We start from the raw sequence: 24,044 nt of genomic DNA on the forward strand, positions 1-24,044 counted from the left end.
CTTTTGGGGGCCCTTAGTGAGATTTGGTTAGGGGTCCCCCCACCTCGCGGCAAAACATTTTAGTGGTCCTGCAATTCTACACAATGGAGCATATAGAAAATCTAGCAGTTTTATAACACATGTCATGCAATTCTACACATTTTGCCATGGGGAAGAGAAAAAATAACAGTTTTACAGCTATTTCCCTGCAATTCTACTAATTTTGTCAAGGGTTGATTTTCTTTTGCCGTTTTAAAGATAATATTCTGCAATTCTACACATTTTGCATGACTTATGCCATGTTAATAAGATATCTGAGTGACAATGACTAACATAAACAATGGGTGACCCATGGAGGTTAGGGCTTCTGGGCATGTGCCCTGCGTTGCCGGGCAGGATTCGGTCATGATTACTACAAGTTTAGACAGCTGGCTAGACAAACTTCCAATCTAAAAATGTTAGCTGAAATGGGCTAATTGAGTGAGTCTCAGTAACTGACATAACAAGAGAAAAACTGCTGATGCACAACCAAATTTCGAAATTGTACCTTCTGTGTTCTATGATTTTAACTCTAAATAGTAAGTTGAGACCCCAATTGAGTTCCCCAAAAATATATATATATAAAAAAAAATGGTTGGGGGCCCCCTTGCGGCCAGGGGCCCTAAGCGGCCACTTATGTCGCTTATGCCTGTGGCCGCCCTGGTGTGTGTGTGGTGCGCATGTGTGTGTGTGTGTGTTTGTTTGTGCGTGTGCATGTGCATGTGTCTGTGTGTGTTTGTGTGGAGGGATTATCCAGAGTAACACCAAGTGCTGTAACAACATATCTGTACATGGCATCCCAGTCGTCATAATGAACTGTCCCTCGGGAGCCGGTAATCATATATTACATTGCTGTGCTGTCAGAGAAAGTCTTATGATGGATCGGTCTATGTTAGCATGAGAGCTTTGTTATTGATGGATAGGTCTTATTGGGCAAGATGCTTCTTGGACTTAGTGGTCAAGATTCTTCTTGGGCTTAGTGGACAAGATTCTTCTTGGGCTTAGTGGTCAAGATTCTTCTTGGGCTTAGTGGACAAGATTCCTCTTGGGCTTAGTGGTCAAGATGCTTCTTGGGCTTAATGGGCAAAATGCTTCTTGGGCTTATTGGGCAAGGTGCTTCTGGGCTTATTAGGCAAGATGCTTCTTGGGCTTAGTGGTCAAGATTCTTCTTGGGCTTAGTGGTCAAGATGCTTCTTGGACTTAGTGATCAATATGCTTCTTGGGCTTAATGGGCAAAATGCTTCTTGGGCTTAGTGGGAAAGGTGCTTCTTGGGCTTAGTGGGAAAGGTGCTTCTTGGGCTTAGTGGACAAGATTCCTCTTGGGCTTAGTGGTCAAGATGCTTCTTGGGCTTAATGGGCAAAATGCTTCTTGGGCTTATTGGGCAAGATGCTTCTTGGACTTAGTGGTCAAGATGCTTCTTGGGCTTAGTGGTCAAGATGCTTCTTGGGCTTATTGGGCAAGATGCTTCTTGGGCTTAGTGGTCAAGATGCTTCTTGGGCTTAGTGGGCAAGATGCTTCTTGGGCTTATTGGGCAAGATGCTTCTTGGGCTTATTGGGCAAGATGCTTCTTGGGCTTAGTGGACAAGATTCCTCTTGGGCTTAGTGGTCAAGATTCTTCTTGGGCTTAGTGGACAAGATTCCTCTTGGGCTTAGTGGTCAAGATGCTTCTTGGGCTTAATGGGAAAAATGCTTCTTGGGCTTATTGGGCAAGGTGCTTCTGTGCTTATTAGGCAAGATGCTTCTTGGGCTTAGTGGTCAAGATTCTTCTTGGGCTTAGTGGTCAAGATGCTTCTTGGACTTAGTGATCAATATGCTTCTTGGGCTTAATGGGCAAAATGCTTCTTGGGCTTAGTGGGAAAGGTGCTTCTTGGGCTTAGTGGGAAAGGTGCTTCTTGGGCTTAGTGGACAAGATTCCTCTTGGGCTTAGTGGTCAAGATGCTTCTTGGGCTTAATGGGCAAAATGCTTCTTGGGCTTATTGGGCAAGATGCTTCTTGGACTTAGTGGTCAAGATTCTTCTTGGGCTTAGTGGACAAGATTCTTCTTGGGCTTAGTGGTCAAGATTCTTCTTGGGCTTAGTGGACAAGATTCCTCTTGGGCTTAGTGGTCAAGATGCTTCTTGGGCTTAATGGGCAAAATGCTTCTTGGGCTTATTGGGCAAGATGCTTCTTGGACTTAGTGGTCAAGATGCTTCTTGGACTTAGTGGTCAAGATGCTTCTTGGGCTTAGTGGTCAAGATGCTTCTTGGGCTTATTGGGCAAGATGCTTCTTGGGCTTAGTGGTCAAGATGCTTCTTGGGCTTAGTGGGCAAGATGCTTCTTGGGCTTATTGGGCAAGATGCTTCTTGGGCTTATTGGGCAAGATGCTTCTTGGGCTTAGTGGACAAGATTCCTCTTGGGCTTAGTGGTCAAGATTCTTCTTGGGCTTAGTGGACAAGATTCCTCTTGGGCTTAGTGGTCAAGATGCTTCTTGGGCTTAATGGGAAAAATGCTTCTTGGGCTTATTGGGCAAGGTGCTTCTGTGCTTATTAGGCAAGATGCTTCTTGGGCTTAGTGGTCAAGACTCTTCTTGGGCTTAGTGGTCAAGATGCTTCTTGGACTTAGTGATCAATATGCTTCTTGGGCTTAATGGGCAAAATGCTTCTTGGGCTTAGTGGGAAAGGTGCTTCTTGGGCTTAGTGGGAAAGGTGCTTCTTGGGCTTAGTGGACAAGATTCCTCTTGGGCTTAGTGGTCAAGATGCTTCTTGGGCTTAATGGGCAAAATGCTTCTTGGGCTTATTGGGCAAGATGCTTCTTGGACTTAGTGGTCAAGATGCTTCTTGGGCTTAGTGGTCAAGATGCTTCTTGGGCTTATTTGGCAAGATGCTTCTTGTGCTTAGTGGTCAAGATGCTTCTTGGGCTTAGTGGGCAAGATGCTTCTTGGGCTTATTGGGCAAGATGCTTCTTGGGCTTATTGGGCAAGATGCTTCTTGGGCTTATTGGGAAAGATGCTTCTTGGGCTTAGTGGTCAAGATGCTTCTTGGGCTTATTGGTCAAGATGCTTCTTGGGCTTATTGGTCAAGATGCTTCTTGGGCTTATTGGGAAAGGTGCTTCTTGGGCTTAGTGGGAAAGGTGCTTCTTGGGCTTAGTGGACAAGATTCCTCTTGGGCTTAGTGGTCAAGATGCTTCTTGGGCTTAATGGGCAAAATGCTTCTTGGGCTTATTGGGCAAGATGCTTCTTGGACTTAGTGGTCAAGATGCTTCTTGGGCTTAGTGGTCAAGATGCTTCTTGGGCTTATTGGGCAAGATGCTTCTTGGGCTTAGTGGTCAAGATGCTTCTTGGGCTTAGTGGGCAAGATGCTTCTTGGGCTTATTGGGCAAGATGCTTCTTGGGCTTATTGGGCAAGATGCTTCTTGGGCTTAGTGGACAAGATTCCTCTTGGGCTTAGTGGTCAAGATTCTTCTTGGGCTTAATGGGCAAAATGCTTCTTGGGCTTATTGGGCAAGATGCTTCTTGGACTTAGTGTTCAAGATGCTTCTTGGGCTTAGTGGTCAAGATGCTTCTTGGGCTTATTGGGCAAGATGCTTCTTGGGCTTAGTGGTCAAGATGCTTCTTGGGCTTAGTGGGCAAGATGCTTCTTGGGCTTATTGGGCAAGATGCTTCTTGGGCTTATTGGGAAAGATGCTTCTTGGGCTTAGTGGTCAAGATGCTTCTTGGGCTTATTGGTCAAGATGCTTCTTGGGCTTATTGGTCAAGATGCTTCTTGGGCTTATTGGGAAAGGTGCTTCTTGGGCTTAGTGGGAAAGGTGCTTCTTGGGCTTAGTGGACAAGATTCCTCTTGGGCTTAGTGGTCAAGATGCTTCTTGGGCTTAATGGGCAAAATGCTTCTTGGGCTTAGTGGTCAAGATGCCTCTTGGGCTTATTGGGCAAGATGCTTCTTGGGCTTAGTGATCAAGATGCTTCTTGGGCTTAGTGGGCAAGATGCTTCTTGGGCTTATTGGGCAAGATGCTTCTTGGGCTTATTGGGCAAGATGCTTCTTGGGCTTAGTGGACAAGATTCCTCTTGGGCTTAGTGGTCAAGATTCTTCTTGGGCTTAGTGGTCAAGATTCTTCTTGGGCTTAGTGGACAAGATTCCTCTTGGGCTTAGTGGTCAAGATGCTTCTTGGGCTTAATGGGCAAAATGCTTCTTGGGCTTATTGGGCAAGGTGCTTCTGGGCTTATTAGGCAAGATGCTTCTTGGGCTTAGTGGTCAAGATTCTTCTTGGGCTTAGTGGTCAAGATGCTTCTTGGACTTAGTGATCAATATGCTTCTTGGGCTTAATGGGCAAAATGCTTCTTGGGCTTAGTGGGAAAGGTGCTTCTTGGGCTTAGTGGGAAAGGTGCTTCTTGGGCTTAGTGGACAAGATTCCTCTTGGGCTTGGTGGTCAAGATGCTTCTTGGGCTTAATGGGCAAAATGCTTCTTGGGCTTAGTGGTCAAGATGCCTCTTGGGCTTATTGGGCAAGATGCTTCTTGGGCTTAGTGATCAAGATGCTTCTTGGGCTTAGTGGTCAAGATGCTTCTTGGGCTTATTGGGCAAGATGCTTCTTGGGCTTAGTGGTCAAGATGCTTCTTGGGCTTAGTGGGCAAGATGCTTCTTGGGCTTATTGGGCAAGATGCTTCTTGGGCTTATTGGGCAAGATGCTTCTTGGGCTTAGTGGTCAAGATGCTTCTTGGGCTTATTGGTCAAGATGCTTCTTGGGCTTATTGGTCAAGATGCTTCTTGGGCTTATTGGTCAAGATGCTTCTTGGGCTTAGTGGGCAAGATGCTTCTTGGGCTTATTGGGCAAGATGCTTCTTGGGCTTATTGGGCAAGATGCTTCTTGGGCTTATTGGTCAAGATGCTTCTTGGTCTTAGTGGTCAAGATGTTTCTTGGGCTTAGTGGTCAAGATGCTTCTTGGGCTTATTGGTCAAGATGCTTCTTGGGCTTAGTGGGCAAGATGCTTCTTGGGCTTATTGGGCAAGATGCTTCTTGGGCTTATTGGGCAAGATGCTTCTTGGGCTTATTGGTCAAGATGCTTCTTGGTCTTAGTGGTCAAGGTGTTTCTTGGGCTTAGTGGTCAAGATGCTTCTTGGGCTTATTGGTCAAGATGCTTCTTGGACTTAGTGGGCAAGATGCTTCTTGGGCTTATTGGGCAAGATGCTTCTTGGGCTTATTGGGCAAGATGCTTCTTGGGCTTATTGGTCAAGATGCTTCTTGGGCTTATTGGTCAAGATGCTTCTTGGGCTTATTGGGAAAGATGCTTCTTGGGCTTATTGGTCAATATGCTTCTTGGGCTTATTGGGCAAGATGCTTCTTGGGCTTATTGGTCAAGATGCTTCTTGGGCTTATTGGTCAAGATGCTTCTTGGGCTTATTGGGAAAGATGCTTCTTGGGCTTATTGGTCAATATGCTTCTTGGGCTTATTGGGCAAGATGCTTCTTGGGCTTATTGGGCAAGATGCTTCTTGGGCTTATTGGTCAAGATGCTTCTTAGGCTTTTGGACAATATGCTTGGTTTCTAAGATATGTCAGTCATACAGTGTAAGTTATGTCATACGATGCATCCAAATGGCACCCTATTCACCATGTACTGCACCAGGGCACCAGGGAATAGGATGCCTTTTGGAACACAGCCATAGTTCACCTCTAACCCATGACCTTTGCCCCTGACCTGTAGGCCTGTCGGTCCTGCAGAAGGTCCTGGACACAGCTGCTGAGAGGAGCTGGCTGGTGACGTCTGTCAACGTGGAGACCATGACGGAGGCCTCATTCCTCAAGGTGTTCCAAGACCTGGACAAGAGGAAGGAGGGACAGATCATCATCGACTGTGAGACCGAAAGACTCACCTCAATCCTAAAAAAGGTAACAAGATAGAGAGACTCACCTCAACCCTCAAAACGGTAACGAAACTGTGACATTGCAGGAGTCATCTGCATTGCTAGTAGTGGGCCAGCAATGGCAAAAATGGTAAGCAGCTACCATACATAAGCCAGAACTTTGCCAGACCTGTTTTGGTCAGAACTGTGGCACATAAAAATGCAGGTCAGATGAAAAAAGTAGGTCTGATTTGGGTCTCTTGTACTTTTGCTTTCTTTGAATTAATTGAATCCAGACATTTGAGAAAGTATTGCTCTGTTGCACGTGTGACAAAATTAACATGAATCCTCAGTGAAATAAACACCACATAGCTAGCAAAAGATGGGACAGAGAAAGACAGAGAGTAATAAAAAGAGAGAGAAGAGAAGGTAAGAGAGACAGGTTGACGTTTATTGTCATGAATCTTGCCGTGGAGGCAGAACTGAGCGATTTCCGCTAGATAGGCTAGCTGCAAAGTCAAAATAGGCTATATGTGACCTCGGTTGAGGAACAATGGGAAAGTAATTCTGCTTTGAAAGTTGATAAACTTGTAACTCCACTTTTGAGAAAATGGTCCATGAATATATTGGTACACCTACTGGAGAGCACTTCTTTGTCTACACCCATTCAACATCGTTCACACCCTCTTAAGCCTTAGCCCCACCCATCTCTTTAAGGATTCACATCTGAGGCCATATGCTAAAAAGAGTGAGTAAGGTAGTATAGTAAACAACCAAAGAGGGTTAGTTAGGGTTTCAGAGTTTATGACTTTCTGGCTGTGCCAGATAGTGACCAGTTTGTAGAGCTGCCTCCAGGGCAAGATTAATGACAATAAAGGCCAAACTGTGGATAAGAGGTTCCTCCCAGGCAGCGGTCTTCCAGTGTAGTGTATTAGTCTCAGTGTATTAGAGACAGGACATATAGAGACGGTTAGGTTGACATTTGGAGCTGTAGAGAAACACTTATTCACCACGCTACTGCTGCCTAGGAAGGGTGTATCCTGGCATATCAATTAATGACACACACACACACACACACACACACACACACACACACACACACACACACACACACACACACACACACACACACACACACACACACACACACACACACACACACGCCAACACACAAACAGCAGAAAGAGCCTGAGACCTCTCTCCCCTCTCTCTCCTCCAACGTTTGGCTCTAGCTGTGTGAAGACAGTGTCCCCTCTCTCTCCTCCAACGTTTGGCTCTAGCTGTGTGAAGACAGTGTCCCCTCTCTCTCGTCCAACGTTTGGCTCTAGCTGTATGAAGACAGTGTCCCCTCTCTCTCGTCCAACGTTTGGCTCTAGCTGTATGAAGACAGTGTCCCCTCTCTGAGGCTATAGACAGATAGAGTGGAGTTTCTGTAACTGACAGATCGAGTGAGAGTTCTGTAACTGACAGATAGAGTGGGGTTCTGTAACTGACAGATAGAGTGGGGTTCTGTAACTGACAGATAGAGTGGGGGTTCTGTAACTGACAGATAAAGTGGGGGTTCTGTAACTGACAGATAGAGTGGGGGTTCTGTAACTGACAGATCGAGTGGGGGTTCTGTAACTGACAGATCAAGTGGGGTTCTGTAACTGACAGATAGAGTGGGGGTTCTGTAACTGACAGATAGAGTAGGGGTTCTGTAACTGACAGATCGAGTGAGAGTTCTGTAACTGACAGATAGAGTGGGGGTTCTGTAACTGACAGATAGAGTAGGGGTTCTGTAACTGACAGATAGAGTAGGGGTTCTGTAACTGACAGATCGAGTGAGAGTTCTGTAACTGACAGATAGAGTGGGGGTTCTGTAACTGACAGATAGAGTGGGGTTTCTGTAACTGACAGATAGAGTAGGGGTTCTGTAACTGACAGATAGAGTGGGGGTTCTGTAACTGACAGATAGAGTGGGGGTTCTGTAACTGACAGATAGAGTGGGGGTTCTGTAACTGACAGATAGCGTGAGGGTTCTGTAACTGACAGATAGAGTGGGGGTTCTGTAACTGACAGATCAAGTGGGGTTCTGTAACTGACAGATAGAGTGGGGGTTCTGTAACTGACAGATCGAGTGAGGGTTCTGTAACTGACAGATAGAGTGGGGGTTCTGTAACTGACAGATAGAGTAGGGGTTCTGTAACTGACAGATAGAGTAGGGGTTCTGTAACTGACAGATCGAGTGAGAGTTCTGTAACTGACAGATAGAGTGGGGGTTCTGTAACTGACAGATAGAGTGGGGTTTCTGTAACTGACAGATAGAGTAGGGGTTCTGTAACTGACAGATAGAGTGGGGGTTCTGTAACTGACAGATAGAGTGGGGGTTCTGTAACTGACAGATGCAGTGGGGGTTCTGTAACTGACAGATCGAGTGAGAGTTCTGTAACTGACGGATAGAGTGGGGGTTCTGTAACTGACAGATAGAGTGGGGGTTCTGTAACTGACAGATAGAGTAGGGGTTCTGTAACTGACAGATAGAGTGGGGGTTCTGTAACTGACAGATAGAGTGGGGGTTCTGTAACTGACAGATACAGTGGGGGTTCTGTAACTGACAGATCGAGTGAGAGTTCTGTAACTGACAGATAGAGTGGGGGTTCTGTAACTGACAGATAGAGTGGGGGTTCTGTAACTGACAGATAGAGTAGGGGTTCTGTAACTGACAGATAGAGTGGGGGTTCTGTAACTGACAGATAGAGTGGGGGTTCTGTAACTGACAGATAGAGTGGGGGTTCTGTAACTGACAGATAGAGTGGGGGTTCTGTAACTGACAGATAGAGTGGGGGTTCTGTAACTGACAGATAGAGTAGGGGTTCTGTAACTGACAGATAGAGTGGGGGTTCTGTAACTGACAGATAGAGTGGGGGTTCTGTAACTGACAGATAGCGTGAGGGTTCTGTAACTGACAGATAGCGTGAGGGTTCTGTAACTGACAGATAGCGTGAGGGTTCTGTAACTGACAGATAGCGTGAGGGTTCTGTAACTGACAGATAGAGTGGGGGTTCTGTAACTGACAGATCGAGTGTAACTCATCATGGACTTTACATGACCTCACACATTCCCAACATATTTGCTTCCTCTGAGAGTCTCCCACACGTTCATATCCCCACTGTGTGTGTGTGTGTGTGTGTGTGTGTGTGTGTGTGTGTGTGTGTGTGTGTGTGTGTGTGTGTGTGTGTGTGTGTGTGTGTGTGTGTGTGTGTGTGTGTGTGTGTGTGTGTGTGTGTGTGTGTGTGTGTGTGTGTGTGTGTGTGTGTGTTGGGAGCAGGCTGGAGGGCATGGCAGACAGTTGCATTAGTTATTAAGGGTGACCCTAGCACAAGGCATGTCCTACAGCACAGCCTCCAGCAAGGAAAACACAGGAGAGGAGAAACACTAATACCCAAGACACTGGGGGAAGATGATGGCCAAGATAGAGTCACACTGGGGAAGATGATGGCCAAGATACAGTCACACTGGGGGAAGATGATGGCCAAGATACAGTCACACTGGGGAAGATGATGGCCAAGATACAGTCACACTGGGGAAGATGATGGCCAAGATACAGTCACACTGGGGAAGATGATGGCCAAGATACAGTCACACTGGGGGAAGATGATGGCCAAGATACAGTCACACTGGGGGAAGATGATGGCCAAGGTACAGTCACACTGGGGAAGATGATGGCCAAGATACAGTCACACTGGGGAAGATGGTGGCCAAGATACAGTCACACTGGGGAAGATGATGGCCAAGATACAGTCACACTGGAGAAGATGATGGCCAAGATACAGTCACACTGGGGAAGATGATGGCCAAGATACAGTCACACTGGGGGAAGATGATGGCCAAGATACAGTCACACTGGGGGAAGATGATGGCCAAGATACAGTCACACTGGGGGAAGATGGTGGCCAAGATACAGTCACACTGGGGAAGATGATGGCCAAGATACAGTCACACTGGGGGAAGATGATGGCCAAGATACAGTCACACTGGGGAAGATGGTGGCCAAGATACAGTCACACTGGGGGAAGATGGTGGCCAAGATACAGTCACACTGGGGGAAGATGATGGCCAAGATACAGTCACACTGGGGAAGATGATGGCCAAGATACAGTCACACTGGGGAAGATGGTGGCCAAGATACAGTCACACTGGGGGAAGATGGTGGCCAAGATACAGTCACACTGGGGGAAGATGATGGCCAAGATACAGTCACACTGGGGAAGATGATGGCCAAGATACAGTCACACTGGGGGAAGATGATGGCCAAGATACAGTCAAACTGGAGAAGATGATGGCCAAGATACAGTCACACTGGGGGAAGATGATGGCCAAGATACAGTCACACTGGGGGAAGATGATGGCCAAGATACAGTCACACTGGGGAAGATGATGGCCAAGATACAGTCACACTGGGGAAGATGATGGCCAAGATACAGTCACACTGGGGAAGATGATGGCCAAGATACAGTCACACTGGGGGAAGATGATGGCCAAGATACAGTCACACTGGGGAAGATGATGGCCAAGATACAGTCACACTGGGGGAAGATGATGGCCAAGATACAGTCACACTGGGGAAGACACATGGACAGTGTGCTAGCGTAGTTTCCATGAGGCCCCAACTGATTTCACAATAAACACTCTAATCTCTGTAGTCCTTACGTGAGTCCCAAATGCTTTTCCCTATAATTCAGCACTTTGGACCCTATGGCCCTCACGCAGCGTGTCCTGTTAGAAAATGAAGGTCCACTCTCTTGTCTGTGTACTCACTTGCTTGACAAAAACCTTTATGAATCAAAGATTCTGTTGTGGCTATTCATGTTCCATATCAGCATTCCAAGAGTAAAAATAATGTCCTCATTCATATATCCTCTGACATTATCTGGTGAGAATTTGAGTCTGTGTATGGGGTGAAGATACCTGCGGGTTTAGCGGGCGACGGGGCAGTGTGTGTGTGTGTGTGTCTGTGTGTGAGTGTGTAAAACACAGGCTGCTATAGAGGCAGAGAGCAGGGAGCATACCTCTGTGATGGATGGAGTCTGTCTGAGCTGAGAACCGCTGTGGCTCCGCTGCTGTAAACTGGTGAGAAGTGATGCAACTACCTTAACTGTGGGCACCAGGTCATCAATAACACTCACACACACCAGACACTGTCTTCACACAGCTAGAGCCAAACGTTGGAGGAGAGAGAGGGGACACTGTCTTCACACAAGAGCCAAGCGTTGGAGGAGAGAGAGGGGACACTGTCTTCATACAAGAGCCAAGCGTTGGAGGAGAGAGAGGGGACACTGTCTTCACACAAGAGCCAAGCGTTGGAGGAGAGAGAGGGGACACTGTCTTCATACAAGAGCCAAACGTTGGAGGAGAGAGAGGGGACACTGTCTTCACACAAGAGCCAAGCGTTGGAGGAGAGAGAGGGGACACTGTCTTCATACAAGAGCCAAACGTTGGAGGAGAGAGAGGGGACACTGTCTTCACACAAGAGCCAAGCGTTGGAGGAGAGAGAGGGGACACTGTCTTCACACAAGAGCCAAGCGTTGGAGGAGAGAGAGGGGACACTGTCTTCATACAGCTAGAGCCAAACGTTGGAGGAGAGAGAGGGGACACTGTCTTCACACAGCTAGAGCCAAACGTTGGAGGAGAGAGAGGGGACACTGTCTTCACACAGCTAGAGCCAAACGTTGGAGGAGAGAGAGGGGACACTGTCTTCATACAGCTAGAGCCAAACGTTGTAGGAGAGAGAGGGGACACTGTCTTCACACAAGAGCCAAACGTTGTAGGAGAGAGAGGGGACACTGTCTTCACACAAGAGCCAAGCGTTGGAGGAGAGAGAGGGGACACTGTCTTCACACAGCTAGAGCCAAACGTTGGAGGAGAGAGAGGGGACACTGTCTTCATACAGCTAGAGCCAAACGTTGTAGGAGAGAAAGGGGACACTGTCTTCACACAGCTAGAGCCAAACGTTGTAGGAGAGAGAGGGGACACTGTCTTCACACAGCTAGAGCCAAACGTTGTAGGAGAGAGAGGGGACACTGTCTTCACACAGCTAGAGCCAAACGTTGTAGGAGAGAGAGGGGACACTGTCTTCATACAGCTAGAGCCAAACGTTGGAGGAGAGAGAGGGGACACTGTCTTCATACAGCTAGAGCCAAACGTTGTAGGAGAGAGAGGGGACACTGTCTTCACACAGCTAGAGCCAAATGTTGGAGGAGAGAGAGGGGACACTGTCTTCATACAGCTAGAGCCAAACGTTGGAGGAGAGAGAGGGGAATCACACAAGTAATTTTTCCAACAATTGTTTACAGACAGATTATTTTACTTATAATTCCCTGTATCACAATTCCAGTGGGTCAGAAGTTTACATACACTAAGTTGACTGTGCCTTTAAACAGCTTGGAAAATTCCAGAAAATTATGTCATGGCTTTAGAAGCTTCTGATAGGCTAATTGATATCATTTGAGTCAATTGGAGGTGTACCTGTGGATGTATTTCAAGGCCTACCTTCAAACTCAGTGCCTCTTTGCTTGGCATCATGGGAAAATCTAAAGAAATCAGCCAAGACCTCAAAAGAAAAGACCTCCACAAGTCTGGTTCATCCTTTGGAGTAATTTCCAAATGCCTGAAGGTACCACGTTCATCTGTACAAACAATAGTGCGCAAGTATAAACACCATGGGACCACGCAGCCGTCATACCGCTCAGGAAGGAGACGCATTCTGTCACCTAGAGATGAACGTACTTTGGTGCGAAAAGTGCAAATCAATCCCAGAACAACAGCAAAGGATCGTGTGAAGATGCTGGAGGAAACAGGTACAAAAGTATCTATATCCACAGTAAAACGAGTCCTATATCGACATAACCTGAAAGGCCGCTCAGCAAGGAAGAAGCCACTGCTCCAAAACCTCAATAAAAAAGCCATATTACAGTTTGCAACTGCACATGGGGACAAAGATTGTACTTTTTAGAGAAATGTCCTCTGGTCTGATGAAACAAAAATAGAACTGTTTGGCCATAATGACCATTGTTATGTTTGGAGGAAAAAGGGGGAAGCTTGCAAGCCGAAGAACACCATCCCAACCGTGAAGCACGGGGGTGACAGCATCATGTTGTGGGGGTGCTTTGCTGCAGGAGGGACTGGTGCACTTCACAAAATAGATGGCATCATGAGGATGGAAAGTTATGTGGATATATTGAAGCAACATCTCAAGACATCAGTCAGGAAGTTAAAGCTTGGTCGCAAATGGGTCTTCCAAACGGACAATGACCCCAAGCATACTTCCAGAGTTGTGGCCAAATGGCTTAAGGACAACAAAGTCAAGGTATTGGAGTGGCCATCACAAAGCCCTGACGTCAGTCCTATAGAAAATGTGTGGGCAGAACTGAAAAGCATGTGCGAGCAAGGAGGCCTACAAACCTGACTCAGTTACACCAGCTCTGTCAGGAGGAATGGGCCAAAATTCACCCAACTTATTGTGGGAAGCTTGTGGAAGGCTACCCGAAACGTTTGACCAAAGTTAAACAATTTAAAGGCAATGCTACCAAATACTAACTGAGTGTATGTAAACTACTGACCCACTGGGAATGTGATGAAATGAATAAAAGCTGAAATAAATCATTCTCTCAACTATTATTCTGACATTTCACATTCTTAAAATGAAGTGGTGATCCTAACTGACCTAAGACACAGAATTTTTAATGGGATTAAATGTCAGGAATTGTGAAAAACTGAGTTTAAATCTATTTGGCTAAGGTGTATATAAACTTTTTAGTTCAACTGTAGATAACAATGACCTAGCAAATTACGTAGGTTGTCAGTCAACTAATAAAGCCTAATTTCACGCAAGCCATTTGAACATATGAATGCTGAAGGTGCCGTATCAGACCAGGGACAGGACGCCTACCTATGATTGGTCAGCATGCGACGCTGGGCACAGTGCGTCTTTTGACTAGACGGCTTATATTCCCTGGGGTTGTTCGGCATGCAACGTGACTTGTAGATCATTGACTGTCAACACAGTTACAGCAGGTTGACGTTGAAGGAGAGGACGCATCAGTTGTCACAAAATATGAGTGTTTTTGGAAGTTACAACGAAAGTAATATGAGCAACAACAAAAATAAATGAAATTAGATTCAGAACGTTTGAATGGATTTTGTGACCGATGCATGTTACATTGGGTGTGATGAAGTCATGTGTGAATGGATTTTCTGACCGATGCATGTTACATTGGGTGTGATGACGTCATGTGTGAATGGATTTTCTGACCGATGCATGTTACATTGGGTGTGATGACGTCATGTGTGAATGGATTTTCTGACCGATGCATGTTACATTGGGTGTGATGACGTCATGTGTGAATGGATTTTGTGACCGATGCATGTTACATTGGGTGTGATGAAGTCATGTGTGAATGGATTTTCTGACCGATGCATGTTACATTGGGTGTGATGAAGTCATGTGTGAATGGATTTTCTGACCGATGCATGTTACATTGGGTGTGATGAAGTCATGTGTGAATGGATTTTGTGACCGATGCATGTTACATTGGGTGTGATGAAGTCATGTGTGAATGGATTTTGTGACCGATGCATGTTACATTGGGTGTGATGACGTCATGTGTGAATGGATTTTCTGACCGATGCATGTTACATTGGGTGTGATGAAGTCATGTGTGAATGGATTTTCTGACCGATGCATGTTACATTGGGTGTGATGACGTCATGTGTGAATGGATTTTGTGACCGATGCATGTTACATTGGGTGTGATGAAGTCATGTGTGAATGGATTTTCTGACCGATGCATGTTACATTGGGTGTGATGACGTCATGTGTGAATGGATTTTCTGACCGATGCATGTTACATTGGGTGTGATGACGTCATGTGTGAATGGATTTTGTGATGTTTATGGGATGAGACTCCAGAAATGATTATACTGAATATTCATATTTTAGAGTCACTGCTGTTACAATGTCTTACCCTAGTTGGTGTCTCTTCTGCCCTGGCCAAGGTGACACAAGCCCCTCCCCAGTCATGTCCATCCTAAAGTCAGGTTTTTCTCTGTGTGTTCCAGATCGTTGAACAAGGGAAGAATGCTAAGAGTTACCACTACATCCTGGCCAACCTGGTAAGATCTCTCTGTCTCTCTGTCTCTCTGTCTCTCTGTCTCTCTGTCTCTCTGTCTCTCTGTCTCTCTGTCTCTCTCCCTCTCTCTCTCTCTCTCTCTCTCTCTCTCTCTCTCTCTCTCTCTCTCTCTCTCTCTCTCTCTCTCTCTCTCTCTCTCTCGCACTCCCTCTCTATACACATATCTCTACTATCTCAATACTGTAACTCTCTCACTCTCTCTACTGTATCTCTCTCTCTCCCTCTCTATACATATATCTCTACTATTTCAATACTGTCTCTCTCTCTCACTCTCTCTCTATTTCTCTCTCTCTCACTCTCTCTCTATTTCTCTCTCTCTCTACTATCTCCCTACTGCATATCTCTCTCTCTCTACTATCTCCCTACTGCATATCTCTCTCTCTCTACTATCTCCCTACTGCATATCTCTCTCTCTCTACTATCTCCCTACTGCATATCTCTCTCTCTCTACTATCTCCCTACTGCATATCTCTCTCTCTCTACTATCTCCCTACTGCATATCTCTCTCTCTACTATCTCCCTACTGCATATCTCTCTCTCTCTACTATCTCCCTACTGCATATCTCTCTCTCTCTACTATCTCCCTACTGCATATCTCTCTCTCTCTCTCTCTACTATCTCTCTACTGTATCTATCTCTTTCTCTCTCTCTCTACTATCTCTCTACTGTATCTATCTCTTTCTATCTCTCTCTACTATCTCTCTACTGTATCTATCTCTTTCTATCTCTTTCTCTCTCTCTACTATCTCTCTACTGTATCTATCTCTTTCTCTCTCTCTACTATCTCTCTACTGTATCTATCTCTTTCTCTCTCTCTACTATCTCTCTACTGTATCTATCTCTTTCTCTCTCTCTACTATCTCTCTACTGTATCTATCTCTTTCTCTCTCTCTACTATCTCTCTACTGTATCTATCTCTTTCTCTCTCTCTACTATCTCTCTACTGTATCTATCTCTTTCTCTCTCTCTCCTATCTCTCTACTGTATCTATCTCTTTCTCTCTCTCTCCTATCTCTCTACTGTATCTATCTCTTTCTCTCTCTCTCCTATCTCTCTACTGTATCTATCTCTTTCTCTCTCTCTCCTATCTCTCTACTGTATCTATCTCTTTCTCTCTCTCTCCTATCTCTCTACTGTATCTATCTCTTTCTCTCTCTCTCCTATCTCTCTACTGTATCTATCTCTTTCTCTCTCTCTCCTATCTCTCTACTGTATCTATCTCTTTCTCTCTCTCTCCTATCTCTCTACTGTATCTATCTCTTTCTCTCTCTCTCCTATCTCTCTACTGTATCTATCTCTTTCTCTCTCTCTCTCTCTCTCTCTCTCTCTCTCTCTCTACTGTATCTCTCGCTCTCTCTCTCCCTCTCTATACACATATCTCTACTATCTCAATACTGTAACTCTCTCACTCTCTCTACTGTATCTCTCTCTCTCCCTCTCTATACACATATCTCTACTATTTCAATACTGTATCTCTCGCTCTCTCTCTCCCTCTCTATACACATATCTCTACTATTTCAATACTGTATCTCTCGCTCTCTCTCTCCCTCTCTATACATATATCTCTACTATTTCAATACTGTATCTCTCGCTCTCTCTCTCCCTCTCTATACATATATCTCTACTATTTCAATACTGTATCTCTCTGTCTCTCTCTCTCACTCTCTCTCTATTTCTCTCTCTCTACTATCTCCCTACTGCATATCTCTCTCTCTACTATCTCTCTACTGTATCTATCTCTTGCTCTCTCTCTCTCTCTCTCTCTCTCTCTCTCTCTCTCTCTCTCTCTATATATATATATATATATATGTATATATATATATATATATATCCATTAAATTAAATTCAAAGTTTTATTTGCATGGGAAACATACATTATGTTAACATTGCCAAAGCAAGTGAAATAGATAATAAACAAAAGGGAAATAAACAATTCAAAATGACAGTTAACATTACACTCACAAAAGGAGGTTAGGAAGTGCAGCTTAGTTTCCACCTCAATTTGTGGGCAGTGTGCACATAGGCTGTCTTCTCTTGAGAGCCAGGACTGCCTACAGTGTCTGTACATAGTCAGAGCTTTCCTTAATGTTGGGTTTGTCACAGTGGTCAGGTATATATCTTTCTCTCTATCTCTCTACTGTATATATCTCTATTTCTCTACTCTCTCTCTCTCTCTCTCTCTCCACCTCTCGCTCCATTTTTCTCTTTCTCTCTCTCTCTCTATTTTCCTCTTTCTCTTGCTCTCTCTCTCTATCATCTATCTCTCTCTCCATATCTCTCTCTATCTCAATGTATCTCTCTCTCTCCATCTATCTCCATTTCTCTCTCTCTCCATTTATCTCTCTCCCCATCTCCATATGTCTATCCTATGTGGGTTCTACAGATGTTGTTCTGTGTCATTTGTCTGATACATCCCAAGGTATTGCATCTAGCTCTTAGTCTCACGACATTCATCAATTTCTCTCCAATGTCAAATTTTGAAGTTGTTGCAAATGTCATATTTCAAAAAGTTTAGTTTAGGCATTAACTACAAATATTTAAGGTTAGGCATTAACTCCTAATGGTTAAGGTAAGGGTTAAGGTTTGGCATAGGCTTAAAAAAAAAAAAAAAAAAATGTTTATGGCTGAATTTGAACCAGAACTCTTATGCCCATCCACCATCCACGTCCACCATCCACCATCCACCATCCACCATCCACCATCCACCATCCACCATCCACCATCCACCATCCACCATCCACCATCCACCATCCACCATCCACCATCCACCATCCACGTCCACCATCCACCATCCACGTCCACCATCCACCATCCACCATCCACCATCCACCATCCACGTCCACCATCCACCATCCACCATCCACCATCCACCATCCACCATCCACCATCCACCATCCACCATCCACCATCCACCATCCACCATCCACGTCCACCATCCACCATCCACCATCCACCATCCACCATCCACGTCCACCATCCACCATCCACCATCCACCATCCACGTCCACCATCCACCATCCACCATCCACCATCCACCATCCACGTCCACCATCCACCATCCACGTCCACCATCCACCATCCACGTCCACCATCCACCATCCACGTCCACCATCCACCATCCACCATCCACGTCCACCATCCACCATCCACCATCCACCATCCACCATCCACCGTCCACCATCCACCATCCACCATCCACCATCCACGTCCACCATCCACCATCCACCATCCACCATCCACCATCCACGTCCACCATCCACCATCCACCATCCACCATCCACCATCCACCATCCACCATCCACGTCCACCATCCACCATCCACCATCCACCATCCACGTCCACCATCCACCATCCACCATCCACCATCCACCATCCACCATCCACCATCCACGTCCACCATCCACCATCCACCATCCACCATCCACCATCCACCATCCACCATCCACGTCCACCATCCACGTCCACCATCCACCATCCACCATCCACCATCCACCATCCACGTCCACCATCCACCATCCACGTCCACAACACCAAAACTGAAACCTACGTGAAGCTAACAGCACTGTTGCCCCTAGTGGCCAGTTTCCACGTCATCTCCTGACGTCCTCAGGCATGGATGGACGTCGTACACTGACTTGTATCACGCGTGACGTGGCTGGGTATCTCTCTAGAGTCAACATGATATTGAAACTGCAATAAGACATACAATATGGTCAAATGTGACTTCCTTTTGTTATAAAAATACATTTTATCAAGACAAATATGATTCTTCATGTTCTGAATCGGTCCGTGGGTTCTTTCATTATATCTAAAGAGTCTTATTTCGTAACATAATACATCCAATAATAAGCAGTGAGCTCTGTTGACAGTTCGGTGCTGCTTCTCGAAGCGAGTTTTGAGGATTTGACAAAAAGCGAAATTAACATGAGACGAGCCGAATGAAATGTAAAAGTATTTGAAGAGAAAAAGCTAACGGTAAACTCAATGGTTCCCAGAGACACACTGGTTTTTCTTAGAAGTCTTTGAAAAATATCTGGAACTTCCCGTTAATATGAACTGCATATACTAATATATGAAAATGCTTCATGTCATGTCACAAAATCAATATCTATCTTGCCTCTAGTGTTTTATGTCCTCCGTATTGGAGAAGAAAGGTGACAAGTTCAACGGTGAGACTGTCAAGTTAGCCTTAATTCTCACTCAGCATTCAGCCCAGCTGACAATTCTATTTTCCTGATTTTTTTAAACACTTTTCTTTCTCTGTCCTCCAGTGATTAAGCCCCCCTAATCTTGGCCACCCTACAAGGCTAAAACCTCCAATAACCTTTTGTCACGTTCCTGACCTATTTCTGTTAGTTTGTTGTATGTGTTAGTTGGTCAGGACGTGAGTTTGGGTGGGCATTCTATGTTGTCTGTTTCTATGTTGGTTTAAGGGTTGCCTGGTATGGCTCTCAATTAGAGGCAGGTGTTTGGCGTTCCTCTAATTGAGAGTCATATTTAGGTAGGTTGTTTCACAGTGTTCGTTGTGGGTGGTTGTCTCCTGTGTCAGTGTTTGTCGCACCATACGGGACTGTTCGGTTTGTTTTGTACATCGTTCTTTTTGTGTAGTCCATTTTCCCTGTTCGTGCGTTCTTCGTGTTTTATGTAAGTTCGTAATATTCAGGTCTGTCTACACATTCGTTTTGTTATTTTGTTAGTTAATTCAAGTATAGTTCGTTTTCTGTCTTCGTTGTTTTGTCGTGTCTTTATTAAATATGTCATTTCACAACGCTGCGCCTTGGTTCCATCACTTCCATCACTTCAACCGAAGAGGAGGAGGACCACCGTTACAGAACCACCCACCAATCCAGAACCAAGCAGCATAAGTTCGAGCAGTGGAACACGCAACAGGAGAGGCTTAATTATTTGGAGAAATGGACATGGGAGGAAGACCTAGAAGGCAAAGGACCCTGGGCGCAGCCAGGAGAATATCGCCGCCCCAAAGCTGAGCTGGAGGCAGCGAAAGCAGAGAGGCGGCGATATGAGGAGGAAGCAAGGCTGGAGACCGGAGAATCAAGCCCAAAACCGGCGTTATGAGGGGACGCGTCTAGCACGGAAGCCCGAAAAGCCCGTGAGTACTACCCAAAAATTTCTTGGGGGGGGGGGTCGGGGGGGGGCTAAGAGGTAGTGGGCCAAGGGCGGGTAGGAGACCTGCGCCCACTTCCCAGGCTAACCGTGGAGAGCGGGAGTACAGGCAGACGCCGTGTTACGCAGTAGAGCGCACGGTGTCTCCTGTACGTGTGCATAGCCCAGTGCGGGTTATTCCACCTCCCCGCACTGGTAGGGCCAGATTGGGCATTGAGCCAAATGTCATGAAGCCGGCCCTACATATCTGGCCACCAGTACGTCTCCTCGGGCCGGCTTACATGGCACCAGCCTTACGCATGGTGTCCCCGGTTCGCCTACATAGCCCGGTGCGGGTTATTCCACCTCCCCGCACTGGTCGGGCGACGGGGAGCATTCAACCAGGTAAGGTTGGGCAGGCTCAATGCTCAAGGGAGCCAGTACGCTTGCACGGTCCGGTATTTCCGGCGCTACCTCCCCGCCCCAGCCCAGTACCTCCAGTGCCTACACCACGCACCAGGCTTCCAGTGCGTTTCCAGAGCCCTGTTTCTCCTCCACGCACTCTCCCTATGGTGCGTGGCTCCAGCCCAGTGCCTCCAGTTTCGGCACCACGCACTAAGCCACCTGTGCGTCTCCAGAGCCCTGTACACACTGTTCCTTCTCCCCGTACTAGTCCTGATGTGCGTGCACTCAGCCCGGTGCCACCAGTGCCGGTACCACGCACCAGGCAAATAGTACGCTTTGAGAGTCCAGTGTGCAATGTCCCTGCTCCCCGCACTAGGCTTGAAGTGCGTGTCTCCAGTCCGGTGCCTCCAGTTCCGGCACCACGCACCAGGCCTACAGTGCGTCTCAGCCGGCCAGAGTCTGCCGTCTGCCCAACGGCGCCGGAACTGTCCGTCTGCCAAGCGCCGCATGAACTGCTCGTCTGTATTGAGCCTTCAAAGCCGCCCGTCTGCCATGAGCCTGCAAAGCCGCCCGTCTGCCATGAGCCTACAGAGCCTTCCGCCAGACTGGAGCCGCTAGAGCCTTCCGCCAGACAGGAGCCGCTAGAGCCTTCCACTAGACAGGAGCAGCCAAAGCCTTCCGCTAGACAGGATCAGTCTGAGCCATCCATCTCCGCAGCGCCATCTGAGCCATCCGTCTCCGCAGAACCATCTGAGCCATCCGTCTCCTCAGCGCCGTCTGAGCCATCCGTCTCCTCAGCGCCGTCTGAGCCATCCGTCTCCCCAGCGCCGTCTGAGCCATCCGTCTCACCAGCGCCGTCTGAGCCATCCGTCTGTCCCGAGCCATTAGAGCCGCCCGTCTGTCCCGAGCCGTCAGAGCCGTTAGTCAGTCAGGAGCCGCTAGAGCCATTCGTCAGTCAGGATCTGCCAGAGCCGCCAACCAGACAGGATCTGCCAGAGCCGCCAACCAGACAGGATCTGCCAGAGCCGCCAACCAGACAGGATCTCCCAGAGCCGCCAACCAGACAGGATCTGCCAGAGCCGCCAACCAGACAGGATCTGCCAGAGCCGCCAACCAGACAGGATCTGCCAGAGCCGCCAACCAGACAGGATCTGCCAGAGCCGCCAGCGAGCCATGAGCGTCCAGAGCCGTTAGCCAGCCATGAGCGTCCAGAGCCGTCAGCCAGCCATGAGCGTCCAGAGCCGTCAGCCAGCCATGAGCGTCCAGAGCCGTCAGCCAGCCATGAGCGTCCAGAGCCGTCAGCCAGCCATGAGCGTCCAGAGCCGTCAGCCAGCCATGAGCGTCCAGAGCCGTCAGCCAGCCATGAGCGTCCAGAGCCGTCCAGCCAGGATCTGCCAGATCCGTCCAGCCAGGACCTGCCAGAGCCGTCCAGCCAGGACCTGCCAGAGCCGTCCAGCCAGGACCTGCCAGAGCCGTCCAGCCAGGACCTGCCAGAGCCGTCCAGCCAGGATCTGCCAGACCCGTCCAGCCAGGACCTGCCAGAGCCGTCCAGCCAGGACCTGCCAGAGCCGTCCAGCCAGGACCTGCCAGAGCCGTCCAGCCAGGACCTGCCAGGGCCGTCCCTCAGCCCGGAGCTGCCGTCCCTCAGCCCGGAGCTGCCGTCCCTCAGCCCGGAGCTGCCGTCCCTCAGCCCGGTGCTGCCCCTTATTCCGATGCTGCCCCTTCTTTTAGGTGGGTTTAGTTGGAGGGTGGTCATTGGGAGCGGGATACAGAAGCGGGGAGTGACTATGGTGGTGTGGGGACAGCGTCCCGGAGCCTGAGCCACCACCGTGGTCAGATGCCCACCCAGACCCTCCCCTAGACTTTGTGCTGGTGCGCCCGGAGTTCGCACCTTAAGGGGGGGGTTATGTCACGTTCCTGACCTATTTCTGTTAGTTTGTTGTATGTGTTAGTTGGTCAGGACGTGAGTTTGGGTGGGCATTCTATGTTGTCTGTTTCTATGTTGGTTTAAGGGTTGCCTGGTATGGCTCTCAATTAGAGGCAGGTGTTTGGCGTTCCTCTAATTGAGAGTCATATTTAGGTAGGTTGTTTCACAGTGCTCGTTGTGGGTGGTTGTCTCCTGTGTCAGTGTTTGTCGCACCATACGGGACTGTTCGGTTTGTTTTGTACATCGTTCTTTTTGTGTAGTCCATTTTCCCTGTTCGTGCGTTCTTCGTGTTTTATGTAAGTTCGTAATATTCAGGTCTGTCTACACATTCGTTTTGTTATTTTGTTAGTTAATTCAAGTATAGTTCGTTTTCTGTCTTCGTTGTTTTGTCGTGTCTTTATTAAATATGTCATTTCACAACGCTGCGCCTTGGTTCCATCACTACTCCTCCTCTTCGGTTGAAGAGGAGGAGTACCACCGTTACACCTTTGAACGGATTATGATAGAGACATTGTTTTTTATTAAAAGGGGTTTCCACACAATTAATATATTATTTTACCTATTGGTCAAAATATGTGTGTTTGATTGGACACCCTACATACAACTGGAAAAATTCATTACAAGCACCAAATCCGTTTCAAGTTCTCTGAAGGGATACAACAGATCTGTCTTGAAAAAAACATGACATTTTGTAAATACATATTCCACTGCTCACATTTCTTCCCTCTTCAGCGACTAACTCTAGAGAGAGATACAAACAACTATGCCCATCGAAATAATCCTCTACAAACTCTCTGTATCGACGTCTCTGTAGTCTACTGAGTCAGACCATTCATACAGCCACTAATAACCTGCTGCTGATAGAGCCTTCTGAAAGGAATGGAAACCCTTGCCTTGATTGACTGACTGTGACTGTGTTGAAATGGGACGATACAGAGTGCTGCAGAGCCCACACACGCACGCACGCACGCACGCACGCACATACACACACACACACACAGGCACACACACCGGCACACACACCGGCACACACACACCGACACACACACGCTCAGCCGCCAGCCACTGAGAGACAGACAGACAGACAGTAGAGGGTCAGTGAGTAAATGTGTGCAGGGTAATGTGCATTAGCGGTCTTTGTCCGCTGTGATCGTACCAGGGCACCACTCATACAACCTCCCCATAGACACTAAAAACAGCAGAAAGTGGATATCAACAGAAAGCACACTGTGTCCCAAATGGGACTCTATTCCCTTTATAGTGCTCTACTTTTCCCCTTTATAGTTCACTATATAGGGAATAGGGTGCCATTTGGGATACAAGCATGGTAATAACTACATTAATATGCTGGCTCACTGCTGGGACTATCTCAATCTCTCTCTCATCTGGTCAATTTGTTAGATTGAAGTGTAAATTAGAAAGCTGTGAAAGCAATAAAGTTTGGTACCAAACCGTCTGCAATCTCCATAATGGCTCTATTAAAATTACTTGTCTGTGTTCTACCTTAGCACAGCTATCGTGTGTGTGTGTGTGTGTGTGTGTGTGTGTGTGTGTGTGTGTGTGTGTGTGTGTGTGTGTGTGTGTGTGTGTGTGTGTGTGTGTGT

The 24,044-nt window shown here is 47.2% G+C and overlaps 1 protein-coding gene across 7 annotated transcripts in view; it reads left to right on the plus strand.

Moving 5' to 3' along the window:
• Positions 1–24,044, plus strand: part of LOC129858394 (glutamate receptor 1-like) — a 186,670-nt gene that overhangs the window by 68,787 nt on the left and 93,839 nt on the right. For all 7 annotated transcript variants that reach the window (XM_055927576.1, XM_055927577.1, XM_055927579.1 and 4 more), the window contains exons 4-5: positions 5,697–5,881; positions 14,935–14,988. In XM_055927576.1, the coding sequence (XP_055783551.1) occupies positions 5,697–5,881; positions 14,935–14,988 (239 nt within the window). The remainder of the gene's footprint in view (positions 1–5,696; positions 5,882–14,934; positions 14,989–24,044) is intronic.

The sequence above is a fragment of the Salvelinus fontinalis genome, chromosome 6 (assembly GCF_029448725.1).
Source record: "Salvelinus fontinalis isolate EN_2023a chromosome 6, ASM2944872v1, whole genome shotgun sequence".
Lineage (NCBI taxonomy): Eukaryota > Metazoa > Chordata > Actinopteri > Salmoniformes > Salmonidae > Salvelinus > Salvelinus fontinalis.